This window comes from Brienomyrus brachyistius, chromosome 1, assembly GCF_023856365.1.
Source record: "Brienomyrus brachyistius isolate T26 chromosome 1, BBRACH_0.4, whole genome shotgun sequence".
NCBI lineage: Eukaryota > Metazoa > Chordata > Actinopteri > Osteoglossiformes > Mormyridae > Brienomyrus > Brienomyrus brachyistius.
This window is the reverse complement of record NC_064533.1, coordinates 19,172,219-19,186,714: the sequence shown is the minus strand read 5'-3', so window position 1 is coordinate 19,186,714 and position 14,496 is coordinate 19,172,219. Positions and strand designations below refer to the sequence as shown.

The 14,496-nt window shown below is 44.4% G+C and overlaps 1 protein-coding gene across 3 annotated transcripts in view; it reads left to right on the top strand.

Annotated features, from left to right (window-relative positions):
• Positions 1 to 11,112, top strand: part of impact (impact RWD domain protein) — a 29,369-nt gene extending 18,257 nt beyond the window's left edge. For 2 of the 3 annotated variants that reach the window (XM_049014154.1, XM_049014145.1), the window contains 2 exons: positions 1,778 to 1,912; positions 10,603 to 11,112. In XM_049014154.1, the coding sequence (XP_048870111.1) occupies positions 1,778 to 1,912; positions 10,603 to 10,662 (195 nt within the window). In that variant the 3' untranslated portion in view covers positions 10,663 to 11,112. Of the gene's footprint in view, positions 1 to 811; positions 988 to 1,777; positions 1,913 to 10,602 lie in introns of those variants that run through there. The other variant, XR_007398053.1, reaches the window with a different exon arrangement.
• The last annotated feature ends 3,384 nt before the right edge of the window (positions 11,113 to 14,496 follow it).

Sequence of the window (14,496 nt, the reverse complement as noted above, 5' to 3'; positions counted from 1 at the left end):
CCAAGCCAATAATCAAGGTTCATGCAGTGCAGGTGCAAAATAGGAGGAGCTTCTGCGACTGACTTTAAAACCTTTAATATTGAATTATCAGCCCTTTACCTTTTATTTCGGATATATTTAAAAATACATTTAAGTCTTCCAAACTGTGATCAGAGTCCCACTTCCAGGAACTAATTAGTCTGTCTGTCTGTCTGTCTGTCTGTCTGTCTGTCTGCAGTCACATGAGTGTGTGAAGGTGGCACACAAACTGGTGATATACTAGCTGCACAATATACTTTTACTTACCAAACTCTCTGAACCAATCATTTTTCGTTCTTCCCTCTTTCGGTAAATAAAACTCCCATGAGTGCACATATACTGGTGAGATACAGTCAATAACAAGCTGAGTGAGTGCCAACCAGTCAAAGAATTTGTTTTATTTATTTATTTTATTTTTTAAATAATTTTTTTAACTGCATTATTCCCTTTTTTTTAATTAACTTCCAGAAAATTTTGTGGCTCGCCCTCCATCTTGGGGATTAATTAGCAGACTAAGAAGTACCCTGATCTTGTTGATTTAGGACACGTGTGCCTTTAACTTGTGGCCCTTGAAGTATAATTCTAACACTTTGGAGGGGAAAACAAATCGTTGCCGGTCCCAGTGACTGGCACCCAAACTCGGTCATCTTGTTGACCAAATGGGGTAGCGACATGCTTTCTGGGAGCGTCGGAAGGGGCCTTTCGGGTGCCAGCTGGTGCGGAGCATCCGGCAAGCTCCTCACACTTGGGAGGAAGAAAAAACTCGGAACAAGTGGGTGTTTCTGTTTTTCAGAACCATGGAAGAGAACAGCCGCATAGACAGGGATGGAGATGGAGACGGACGGGTGGGGGGAGAACGGTTCTGTCAGTCCAGACGGGCCATACAAATGCAGTTATGTGTCCATCATTCTAGAAAATTCCCCATGCAATTCCTCCATCAGCTCTTAAATGCTAACGTCGTGTAAAAATGTGAGTTGCTATCTTCCTGTTTCATACCGTACTAATTACTTTTCCAACCACTCACTCCCACCCAGTATTAGGCAATGACCCAAACAGCCCAGTCGTTTTTCACCAAGGCCTGTTTCTGGAGATGGGAACCGCAGGTTTGACATCTATGTTATGTCTCCCCCTACTGAGAGGGAGACCTAACTCATTTTATTTGCTGCACAAAAATAAAATTGAGACAGCAGGTGATGTAAAACCTTGTATAAAATTAAGCTAGGCCTGAATATATGAGGGTGTCACTTTTAACATAAATTTTATCGTGATGAAGGAAGTATTGCCAGGTTAACTATAATCTGAAGAGAATCCTAAGGATTCAGTGATGATAATCATAATCAATAATAAACATTATTATATTATAATTCAACCATATGGGGTCAATTAGGGAGGAAGTAATTGATTGGAAAGACTGAATTATTTACATTTAACTGTCGAGATGAGTGAATTATTTACGTTTAACCATCGTGCCCCCTTTTGGCACACAGTGTGACGTCCGGATGGCGGGCTGTTGCCCCATGGGGATGGGTGGCTTATGAATAATGCTAGCCAGAGTCCCATGCTTCATAACTCCTCTGAAATGTTACTTCCCAGGCACCTGGTAAAGGGTGACGGCCAGTTCTTAGCCTGTCACTGATGTCTTCCCCCTCTGTCCATCTCAAGACAAAGGTCCTGGAAAACCAGGGCTCTGCTTCATCAGGTGACTGTGAGATTGGCCACCTTTCACCTCCTCCCTCACTCTTGTCACCACCTTTCCTAGATCCTGGATGTCCGGAATGTGATGGTGGTCGTGTCCAGATGGTACGGTGGCATCCTGCTGGGGCCGGACCGCTTCAAGCATATCTGCAACTGTGCCAGGGGCATCCTAGTCCAGGAGGGCTACGTGGATCCCACGGTGAGCACCTGTTTTAGCTTGATGTTACCTTGGCCACCCACTTTCATGGAATATCTGGCGGTTTTTCTAGAAGTTTCTGCACATGTTTGTTACTCACTTTCCCTTTTTGCATCGGTCTAGGTAGAAAGCTGAAAACACTACTAGGGTCAATCCAGTGCTTCTACAGACTATTTCCCACCAATCAGGACAAACGAAAGTGACCATTACAATGAAAATGTTTATACCCCTGAGATATTTGCAGTGAAGTCTCTCTCTAGGGATTATTTTGGGCTCCGATACAGGTCATACAAAGATGGGTTTGTGTGTAGTCTGAAAATTTTGTCCGATAAAGTGGAGAGGAGCGCAGAGATACTCAGAGCTTCATCAGTAACAAGTCAGTAACGAGTACCTGTTATGCTTATGAGCTGTGGGCTGTGAGGAGTATGGGGCTGTGATTGGGTACTTGATTAAATAATAGGCTCCCCGTGCACCATTTCATGTGTTTATGTTACATCTCTCTACAGGCGGACAGGCTTAATCATAGCTGTCCACACCTTTCCAGTACTTTCTTTGAAACAGGCCAACGTCTGAGAGAAACGCGAAGGGTAGTCAGAAGGACGTCACTGTTGTCCTGCCAAATTTCAGCGTGCCTAAGGCATACTCTCGCAGATGGACACTCGCCGCTTACATATTCCTCTCGATGCTATGGGTAACCGTCACTTCAGAAACGGGCCGCAGAGACACCTTTGAATTCCTGCCGGACAACATGAGGGCTGTGACTGTCCGGCGGAAAACAACCTGGAGGAAGTTTGGCTGCCCGGTCTTCCAGAGCAGTTCTTATCAGATGTTAGGCAGGTTGGACTGAAAGACTTACCAGATATAACAGGGGTAAGGGAGCACCGTGTCCACCTTCACTGCTGAGAAATCTGGGATGACATAGCTTATCCTTTTATCATGAGGGGAAAACCTGGTGTTTAATAACTGTAGAGACTTCAAGGCTAGGGATGTGAAGAAATGGGTGGTGGTCTTGTTGTGAATTCAGGCTGGCAACTCTGGAAGCAATATTCTTCTGTAACCAGCAAATCCATCAGGGGCGTCTGTAAGCTTTGAGAAAATATTTAAAACCTCCTGTAGAAATGTCACACCGTCGAGGTGTTCAGCAAAATTAGCCGTATCTGTTTGAGCGCGCATTCTAATAACCTTTAATGGGATTGTATGTTTGTTTGAGATTTATCGGTGAGGCGTAATATCCTGAAAAAACAGGCACCGTATTAAAAAAGTAATATATGTAAATTACACATAATGAAGCGAGAATTGCTGAAACGCTTTACCGGGGTGTATCAGTGTTGTTTAAACACCTAGTTGGTGTCTTCATGGAACACGACACTTGAACAACGATAGCTATGAAGGGGTGAAGGGTAACGTTTGACAGAGGGCCTCTTGTTGCGAATAAATCCTGCACTGTTCATTAGTGCTGGAATGCCGCATCGGGCATGAGGCTCCTGAGTAGCTGTAGGAATCAGTTTTCTCCAAATATCTCTTGAAATGCTGCATATCTAGACCAGTCCTTAAATCTGCGTATTTTTACTTAGAGATTTGCCTGCTTGTTCTTTTGAATAACACTCACACTTGAGGTCTACACTGTTCTCAAACAACTGTTCATTCAGATATCCAGAATGAGCCGGAATGTCCTAGAATACAATAACCTGAATAACTATCGGCAATGCTGTGGGCCACTGTCAGCTTCCAGTATGTAGGATTTACCTTGAGTCAATACCATCTCGTTCACTGACAGCCAGAGATCTCCCTCGTCAGTGTAGGTACCTTCATGAAACTTCATGACTAGGCATGTAATGATGAATCGCTAATCGGTTAAAAATCGATGTAAATGTATGACAATTTAAACCGTCTGATGTAGAAAATGAATCACTACTTTAGGAGTACTTCACGGTACTTTATTTAACAGAAAAACTGGTTTAATATTACATTTTATTTTATTTCACAAAGTCAGTTCGACGTCAGATGTCACTGCATATTCACATCGATGTCGGACGTCAGTTTTTGGTTTTGACCGAACGCGAGATGGTGAGTGAATCTGAAATTGAGGACATACCCCCCTCCCATCTTAAATCGGTGATGTGGCAGCATTTTAGCTTTCCGGTAATCACAAACGAAAACGGCAAGAAGCGCACAGACAACACAAAAACTGCGTGCAAACATTGTAAAAGACTGATAATTATAACAACAAATATGCTTCAGCATGTCCACCGGCACCACAGTGAGCTCAATCCACCACCGCAAGAGCAAAGATTATTAAAAGGGCAAACCATGCTAAAAAGCTGCACATGCAAGCCTTGGTTTATTTGGTATCGCTTTATATTAAGTGCACCTTCATAATGCATTCATAGAACATTCATAAGCAGCATGCAAGTACACTTTAACATCCCCAACATCCCTTAATAGCTTTAATATTCATTAAGAATTGTGAATCGTATCAAATCGTGAGTTGAGTGTATCGTTACATCCCTATTCATGGCCCTTTTCCTGCTATTCATGCAGTATGTAGCTCCTGTGGGTACGATGTGCTGGGCAGGGGCAGTATTTCCTACCACTCATACCGAATATTTATGTGGGGCCCCCCCTGAAGTTCGGGCCCCCCCTGTTGCCCACTAACAGTCACTACACTAAATATTAAAAATAAAAAAATTCCTCATTTAGGAGATGCTGAAGTAGCGTGTTCTGCTAACCAGCTAGCTACACTATATGGACAAAAGTATTGAGACACACCTCATTTAATCACTGAATGCCCATTTGACTTTCATTGCCTCCCCCTGGAGGATGGGCTCCCCCTTTGAATCTGGTTCCTCCCATAGTTTCTTCCTTCTAGGGAGCTTTTCCTTGCCACTGTTGCCTCTGGTTTGCTCACTGCGGGCATGAGCAGGGATAATGTAAAGCGCTTTGAGGCAATGTAATGTTGTGAAAATGCGCTATACAAATATAATGGAATTGAAAATTGAATTTAATTGAATTCAGTTGTTTCATTCAGACCCATTGCCAAAAAATAAAGGACCTAGCCATGCAATCAGGTTTACGAACATTTGTGAAAGAATGAGTCTTTCTGAAGAGCTCGGTGAGTTCAAGCATGGTACTGTCACAAGATGCTACCTTTGTAATAAGTCAGTTTGTGAAATTTTTTCCCTGCTAGATATTTCATGGTCAACTGTATGTGTGATTATTGCGAAGTGGAAGCATTTAGGAAAAAAAGAAATTCAGCTACGAAGTGGCAGACATGTAGAGTAACGGAGCGGCGAAGCGCATAGTGCATAAATGTCGCCAACACTGTCAATTTAGTAACTGCAGAGTTCCAACCTTCCTCTGGTATTAACTCCAGCACTAAAACTGCACTGGGAGCTTCATGGAATGAGCTTCCATGGCCGAGCTGCACGGAAGCCTCATATCACCAAGCACAATGCCAAGCATCAGATGGTGTAAAGCACATTGCCACTGGACTCTGGAGCAGTGGAAACGTTCTGTGGAGTGAGGAATCACGCTTCTCTGTCTGGCAGTCTGATAGATGAGTCTGGGTTTGGCAGATGCAAGAAGAACATTACCTGCCTGACTGCATTGGTGGAGGAGGGCTAATGGTATGAGGTTGTTATTCAGAGGTTGGGCTCGGCCCCTTAGTTCCAGTGTAGGGAACTCTAAATTGCCGTATTCACACTGAATTTCTGGAACCTGGTCCCAGTTTACAAATACCTTGGCTGTCTTGACCTGGGATTTTGTGGCTCATGGCCACTTTCGTGTGTCGCTTTCACACCACACAACACATCAAGAACTGAGACATTCATGATAACCAAGTATGGAAGACTCAAAAAGTTTGTAGGTTTAACTTCACACATAATTTCATGTAAAACCAGACCACCACACCAAAACAGTGAAGGATAAATAAGTTGGTTTGTTAGTTACTGTGAGATCAACTGTGATCCAAATGGGACACAGTCTTTTATTAGTATTTTATTTATATGATCCTCAACATGTTCATGGTTCTAATTAATTCTGGCCAGCAGATCAATCTTTTATATTCCACAGAATAAACAATGATGCAGCATTATCCCGCTAATAAGTGCTGGCAAGTTTCACCGCTGGCAGTGATTTTAGACAAAAGTATATTGGTTAGCAATTGAATTTCCGATGCAAAAATATGGAGACGCAAGCAAAAAAATAAATTAACTGATGCATTAAATGTAATTGGAGTACTAAAATAATTCCATCTGCTCAAGTTTTGCTCCACTACATCTCTTCTACACTTCCACATAACATCCAAGTTAGTGCTGGTGCTTGTGGTCAACCAATCAGCAAACTATGGCTGTAAACACTTCTCCAGTAGTTCCTGTTCGAATGAAAAGTACCTAGTCTACAGTAGGTACTGAAAAGGGGTTCTAGAACTGGCTCTGAGAGCTACAATTGGGCCGAGTTCCTGTGGTGTGAACATGAGAAAAGTCCCTGGTTCCAGGTTTTAGTTCCAAAAAAAAGTTCTGGTGGTGTGAAAACACCTAATTCTTCAGCATACCAAGGCATTTTGGACAATTCTATGCTTCCAACTTTGTGGGAACACTTTGAAGAAGGCCCTTTTCTATTCCAGCATGACAGTGTCCCAGTGCAGAAAGGTTCATAAAGACATAGTTGGGTGAGTTTGGTTTAGTAGAACTTGAGTGGCCCACACAGAGCCCTGACCTCAACCCTATCAAATACCTATGAGATTAACTAGAACAGAGATTGCAAGCCAGACCTTCACGTCAATCATCCGTGCCTGACCTCACAAATGCTCTTCTGGAAGAGTGGCAGCTGTTATAGCTGCAAAGGGGGAACCAACTTACAGATGCCTGTGGATTTAGAGTGGGACGTCATAAAAATTTCTGCAGTTCCTATGGCCAGGTGTCCCACGACTTTTGTCCATGTAGTGAATCTATGATTTTCTGCCTTTGCTAACTAATCATTAAGCTTTGAAACATCTGAAGGTGGCTGGGTGGGGGGGGGGGGGGGGACAGAAAAAATGAGCCTGCCCCTGATGTTGGGCGTGTTTCCTGGTATAGGATTTGCCTTTTCAACCCAATAAAAGTCTCTCTACTTTGTTTTCAGGGAACAAAAGGCATAGCCTGGTCACTGCCCCCCACTTTCCCCACTTTAAAACCCCTCCCAATGGAGAATCTTTCACTTGTGAGTGGAGAGCCTTCGGAGTCATGGTGATGTACATCACGCTGTTAAACCCTCAGTGAATAAGATTGCCTGGAACAGCTTGTGTCCCGATGCATTATAGCTGCGAGACACATTAATTCTCTTACTCGCGTGTCTTTCTGTCTATTCCATGTTAGCATACAACCCTCTATGCAAATTACAAATTAATTCCAGCTCTCTCTATAGCAGTGGTTCTCAAACTCAGTCCTCGGGCCCCACTGCCCTGCTTGTTTTCCAGCTATCCCTGCCCTACACACTGCTGATTACCTGGATCAGGTGTGTTCAGTCAATCAGAAGCTGAAAGACAGCTGGGACTTGTGTGTGGAGCGCAGCGATAGCTGGAAAACAAGCAGGGCAGTAAATGGTGGGTAAATGGCACCATCTAATGTCATCGTCCAGCTGTTCAGGGGGCCATCATGGGTGTTACTAGAGGCCCCTTTGCGGGCAATAGGGGGCCTGATGCAAATGCATCTACAGTCAGGAGCATAAATATTTGGACACTGACGCAAGTGAAACAGGCCATCATTAGGTTGCGAAAAACAAAAAAAAAACAATTTGAGAAATTGCCACAACCTTCGGAGTGGCAAAATCCACAGTTTGGTACATCCTGAGAAAGACGGAAAGCATTCGTGAACTCAGCAACGTAAAAAGGCCTGGACATCCACGGACGACAACAGTGGTGGATGATCGCAGAATCATTTCCATGGTGAAGAGAAACCCCTTCGTAACAACCAACCAAGTGAACAACACCTCTCCAGGAGGTGGGCATATCAATATCCAAGTGTACCATAAAGAGAAGACTGCATGAAAGCAAATACAGAGGGTTCACTGCAGGATGCAAGCCACTCATAAGCCTTAAGAATAGAAAGGCTAGATTGGCAAAAAACATCTAAAAAAGCCCTGAGTTCTGGAACAGCATTCTTTGGACAGATGAAACCAAGATCAACCTGTATCAGAATGATGGAAAGAAGAAAGTATGGAGAAGGGCTGGAATACCTTATGATCCAAAGAACACCACATCATCTGTAAAACATGGAGGCAGTGTGATGGCCTAGGTGTGCATGGCTGCCAGTGGCACTGGACCTTTAGTGTCTCTTGATGATGTGACACCGGATGGAAGCAGCCGAATGAATGCTGAGGTGTTCAGAGACATCATGTCTGCTCAAATCCAGCCAAATTGACTGGGCGGCATTTCATAATACAGGTGGACAATGACCCAAAACACACAGCAAAAGCAACCCAGGACTATTAGAGCAAAGAAGTAGAATATTCTCGAATGGCCAAGTCAGTCACCTGATCTCAATCCCATTGAGCATGTATTTCACCTGCTAAAGATTAAACTACAGACAGGAAGACCCTCAAACAAACAGCAACTGAAAGCTGCTGCAGTTAAGGCCTGGCAGAGCATTAAAAAGGAGGAAACCCAGCGTCTGGTCATGACCATAAGTTCAAGACCTCAGGCAGTCATTACCTGCAAAGGGTTTTCAACTAAGTATTCGAATTGAACATTTTATTTGCAGCTATATTAATTTCTCCAGTTACTTAAAAGCCCCTGAAAGGAGGGGATTGTGTAGAAAAATTTCTTTAGTTCCCCACATTTTTATGCAATATTTTTTGTTCTACCCCCTGAATTAAAGCTGAAAGTCTGCACTTCAACTACATCTGATTTGTTTCTTTTAAAATTTATCGTGATAATGTACAGAACTTAAAAATCGAAGAACTTTGTCCAAATATCTATGTTCCTGACTGTATTTACCCGGAGTACCTTCACACTACGTCCCCCCTGCATTTCTTCCTCATTTTTGATGGTATGTCATCTTATCATATCTATGCTGTTTAATACTCTTCTCATGTCCCACTTGAGTTTTGATTTTTTTATTTTCTTTATCTGTTTAGCAGATGATTTTATCCAAAGAGATGTGCAATTGAAAAAGCGAGGTCAGCCAGTCCTTGGAGCAATTGGGGGGGGGGGGGACCTTCTGATCTTGGGCACACTAAGCCAAATACCACATCCTAAACATACCACTGTTTCTCTGGTATTTTTAATAACTTTAATCCTAGAACCTCTGCAGGTCGGGTTTATTTGTCCTTGCGGTCCTCTCATGTCGCCAACACCTGAACACTAACACCCACCCCAGGTACGCACTGCTACCTGCCAGTGTGGGCAACGTCGGCTTTCGGATTCAGGTGCCGTCACCAGCTGAAGAGATCCTGAAAGGAGGCAGTCATTGATATTCGATGGCTCCCTGTGGAGTGTCTGAAAACACTGAGATGAAACTGAAACTCAAACGGTATTAGAACATAAAGCAGCTTTCGGCCGCCTCCATGATTTTATGGTTATATAAATACTTGCATTCCACAAGCCCATTTTAATGTCAAAGTGTGTCTTCCTGAATATTTGCAGCATGTTTAACACAGGATCTTACCTTCATATTACATCATGCCATCCTGTCCCAAGGAACCGTTTCTTTGCCGTGTTCGTGCCACGAACCAGTCATGTTCCCGGCGCTCCTTTCATTTCCTGTTCCTGTCCAATGTGAGATGGAAGATTCTAGAATTACTGGAAGAAAATATATGTCATGCCGTCTGAAGTGGTCTGTTTAGGTGCAGGGTAATGTGGGTGGTCACAGCAACAGCTGATGACTACCAGCGATAATCAGCAAGGGTGGGGGGTACGCTCCCCCCGAACCCCGCAGGACACGAGTGCAAGACGTAAATACGGAAATCAGCCCCTGTGGAATGTCAGCACATGGTGCCTCAGCCTGGGGAGGGGGCACCACAGGCATTTGTACCGCAGTATGGATGTAGAAGGACCCCCCCACTGCTGTGGCTCACCTGCTGCGTCATTCCTCTAACGTGGGCGTGGCAAACCATTAGCTCTGAAAAGAGGAAAACAAAAGCTAATGCTTGAGTTTTGTGAACGCAGGAGGATTAAGAATGAGATGGAAACAGCGTGGAGGTGGTGGGGGGGGGGGGGGGGGGGGGATTGTGCCTGCATTGCATAACCTCACAGCTCCATCCAGAGGTAGGAGAATCATGTGGGTCCAGCTGCCGTACCCTCAGTCTGTCCCTAAACCTGAATGGAGGAGCTGCGGAAATTGGCATGAGCAAGCGTGCCCTCAGGTGAGAGATCATAGTGACCGCTAGTGTGAGAATCTGCACACCAAGCGGCGAGGACCACGGCAGCCCCGCCTCCTCTTTCACAAGAAATGGATCGGCTGGCTCTGTCCCTATTCAGCCCAATGTCAGCCTCCGGGGCGCTGCAAGGGCGCTGCAAGGGGGCTACAGTAAACGGGCAGTGGTGGGGGGAGGCGGCATGTGGGGAGACAGGACCTGAGGGGACCTGGCACGTTATCGAGCGAGATTTCTGAAATCGCCCCTTGCTGTAGCATCCTTTGTTATCCCCACCGTTTATCTATTTTCCCTTTCTCTCTCTCTCTCTCTCTCCCCCCCCCCCCCCCCCCCCCCCCCCCCAGGATGAGTCAGCCAAAGCCGGAGGAAGGAACAAAAAGCAGAAAGGCAAGAAAGCGAAGTAAGGAGGACGGCCGACCATGGCTCCGGCCTGTCCATTAATCGGATTCAGATTGTTGCACATTGAACATTTCTGATTCACCATTGACACCCTCCTACATCATAACGCAGGGCGACTGGTCACGCCTTCCTGCAGCATCCCTATCGCGCGAACGGGCGAATCCGAACCACTAGACATGGAGGAATTGGCTAATTCCCATGCCACCATTGGCATCACACGTTCCCGAAAGTGCTTCCTTGATGATTAAATAAGCATCTGTTAAGGGACTGTAGACAAGAGCTTTGCTTTGGAATTGTCCTCAGAATTTATTCCCAAAGGAATTTGATTTTCATTCCATCATCATTATTGGGTTTATTCAAAATGAATCTGGCTCAAATGTCCCAGCCATTCATATTCGTTCGCATTCAATCTGCTTAGATGATGAAATAAATAAATATTTACTCTGGGGGCTGGAGACTGTCTCTGAAAGGTATTCAGTTTCATCCTGCTGGTTTCATCCTTGCAATCCCTGACAGACCCCCCAACTCTGTCCCTCGACTCAGTAAAATGTAATTTCTGAAGAGCTCATAAATAGCTGTTATCACTGTTGCTTCATCCCTGTAACTGCTTATATAACCGTTTTTATCTGGCTTTCAGTTTTTAACCACAATTCCACTTAACAGCACAATGGGATGAAATCATGTTAATTGAAGATATTGAAGATCACCTTCGCATCCAAAGGTGCTTTGCACCAGAGGGGTCTTCACCACCTGTATGTTTAAGGACGTCATTTCCATTCATCCTTTGATTTTAGTTCACTTTATTTTTTATCGCGGCACAGCTGCCCCAAGGCTGTTGGCAAGAGTGTGTAGCTAATCTATCACTACATCATTTGTGCGATATGGTGCATGAAACAGGGAAAAGAGAAAGAAGGAATGTCAGAGAGCAGTGGAGGAGAGCGTACTTTAGAGGCTGAGATTCTCACATACAGTACTGTGCTAATCTTAGGAAGTCAAGGGTAATAATGTGTAAATGATCATGTTGGTGTACACCTGTGATATTATGTCTGCCAAAGTGTGTCAGCCATTTCAAAAGCTCTCCCAAAATAATCCCAGGATTTGCAGCACATCCAATACACCCATACATTTTTTGACTCAAACACTAACACACCGTACTGTATATGGCCAATCAATACTTCATCCACTTTTTAACATAATTTACTTAAGTGAGCTGGTAGTGAAATTTAAGGAATTCACATAATGACTGAGATGCCCTTGCGGGGACCTTTGGGTGCTGAAGTGGTGTTCATCTGGCCGTCCAAGAAGAAATCAGTAACTTTTTGGAGAGCAGAAGTAACTCCTCTTAGTTTTTATTGTGTCATACTTAATTTGCATATGTTCTGATGTTAGATTGTGTGTTTTATGTTCAGAGCACATATACACTGACTACCCAGAAAAATAGCTTTAAACACTGCCTGAGACCTTCGCACAGTACTGTTTCAGTGCATGAGCTTACCCCCCCCCCCCCCCCCATGTTTTGGCAGCAGTGATACGCAGGAAGAGATGGACGCTTTAAAGAGGCGATATTTATGCCTCCGCAGTTGTGCGACGGTATAGCAATTTAAATAACAATGCAAGCGCAGAAATAAATATTATAATTTACTATTGCGGAGTCAAAGCTAGAGGCTTGGGGAGAGGGCTGTGTACACAAGGGGGTCCCCCAGTCACGTCTTCCCCGTGTCCCTGGTGTTCCTCTGTCACCTTCCCTCACTCCCTTCGAATATTAAAATGCCTTGAACGGATCCCTTTGACAGTGGGGTGGAAGTAAAATCACCTCTCTCTCTCTCCCTCTCTCTCTCTCTCTCTCTCTCTCTCTCTCTCTCTCTCTCTCTCTCTCTCTCTCTCACACACTCACTCACTCACTCACTCACTCTGCAGGTGTTTTTGTTTCAGTCTGTGGTTGCGTGCGCCTCTACGGTTCTGTTCCGGCCCGATCTGTTTAGCAGCACCAGACTTAAATAGGATCCATGGCCTGTGATTATATTACAGAATCCAATATGCAATTAAATCCACAAAAATACTGAACCCACATAATTCTGGTGGCAGCTATTGTGAAGGATTATATTGTGAGCTGCTGTAGTTTAAAACATTTTCGAACCAACAAAGTAAGTAATGCAGTTTTCTGCCACCGAGGGGCCCCATGTTATCCGAGGCAGGTTTCCAGTGAGTCATGGCTGCCGGCTCCAAGCAGCAATCCGACATGGTGTGGTGTTCTCTGGGTATCTGGGGGGGGGGTACCACGACTCCAGTGCAGTTTGTAAAAATACACATCCTCTCACGTACATCCCCTGCAAGTTGGGCAGCGGTAACCAGAATTTCCTATGGTGAAAGTGATAAGTGAGTATGGAGTGTAATCATGTTGAATCTTGCAACTTTCACTGCGAGACCTCTTCTGTAGGGGACGGTGACCCCGGCTACATCCGAGGACCAAAGCTGCTTAGCAAAGCCCCTAGGCCTGTATACAGGGGTGCAGCCACGGGACGCTGGCCCCAGCTGAATGCTGAGTCACCCCTGGAGTACCCTGCTTTCACTCATTGATTCCAAATGTAATAAGACGAGCCCCCCGGAGACCCTGTAACTGGCCATGTCGTTCACATGGTATAGAATTAAAGCACAGTGTCCCCCGTCACTGTAATGATTTGGGAAGTCGTAATTGCTCGGCACCACTATTCACAGTTTGGCGGAGTCCCTCCAACTCCCCCCAGCAGACATACATACTGTATGAGGTGATTGAGGTATGGATCAATTCTGATCGTGTTTGGACTGAGCATCCAGAGATTCAAATACGTCGTCCCTGATTCACCTATAATATTATTGTATTAAGGATAAAACTGCATAAGCATGGTTTTTTTCCTCTCTTTCTGATCACTTATATAACTTGTTTTTCACAAATGGCTGGTTTCAGAGTATCATTATCTTATGTGGAAGAATCCTCATTCTGGGGTTCTTACCCTATTCAAGGACGCTTACCATGTTTCCCCGGGTTTGGAGGGGCTTGCTGAGGACAGGGAAAGGTGCTGCTCAATATGTTTTGTACACCACTGGTCAGTGCATGAGACGCCTGCCTTATCTTCATGGGGAGGGAAAGCATTGCTCAAGGATACTCGTTTAATTATTTTGGGAACTGCACCTGGTCAGTCAGTGTGTGTAGAACGCTTACCCTCATCCTTAGGAGGAGGGGGTACATTGATTATATAAACTTTCCAATTGAAACCGCAGGCAGCATTGCTCAGATAAAATTGGAAATTTGAGAACGCATTGCCTAATTTTATATATATATATATATATATATATATATATATATAAATTATTTTGCATTGCCTTTGGTCCAATATTTTGGTATTGATTTTAATGCAAGGTTATTTTGTATTACTTGTAATAAATCGTTTTCAGAAGCAAACCTAAGTGTGCCTGTTTGTTCCTTCGAGAGCCCTATATCCCCCTCACATCATCTTAAAACATCAATCATTGGCTACAGATAATCTTGTCCCCTCTGTATGAATTATGGCCCCTATTATGCCCTGGAATCCTGGAATCCCCCTTGAAAGTGTATAGGGTCCAGCCGACGGAGACCTAATGAAATAGATTCCCCTTTGGTGAGATGATTTATTTTCAAATCACGGTCACCGATTCAAGGTCAGGTTCCAGTCTTACTCTACTCTGGGTTCCCACCAGGACTCAGTGAAGGGTAATTCAGCTCATTTACTGTAAGTTTAACTATGGAGAGTCACACTGACTCATACGGACAGGCACAGACAAGTCTGCGGTTTCCCTTATAAATACACAGAGGTTTGCAGCCC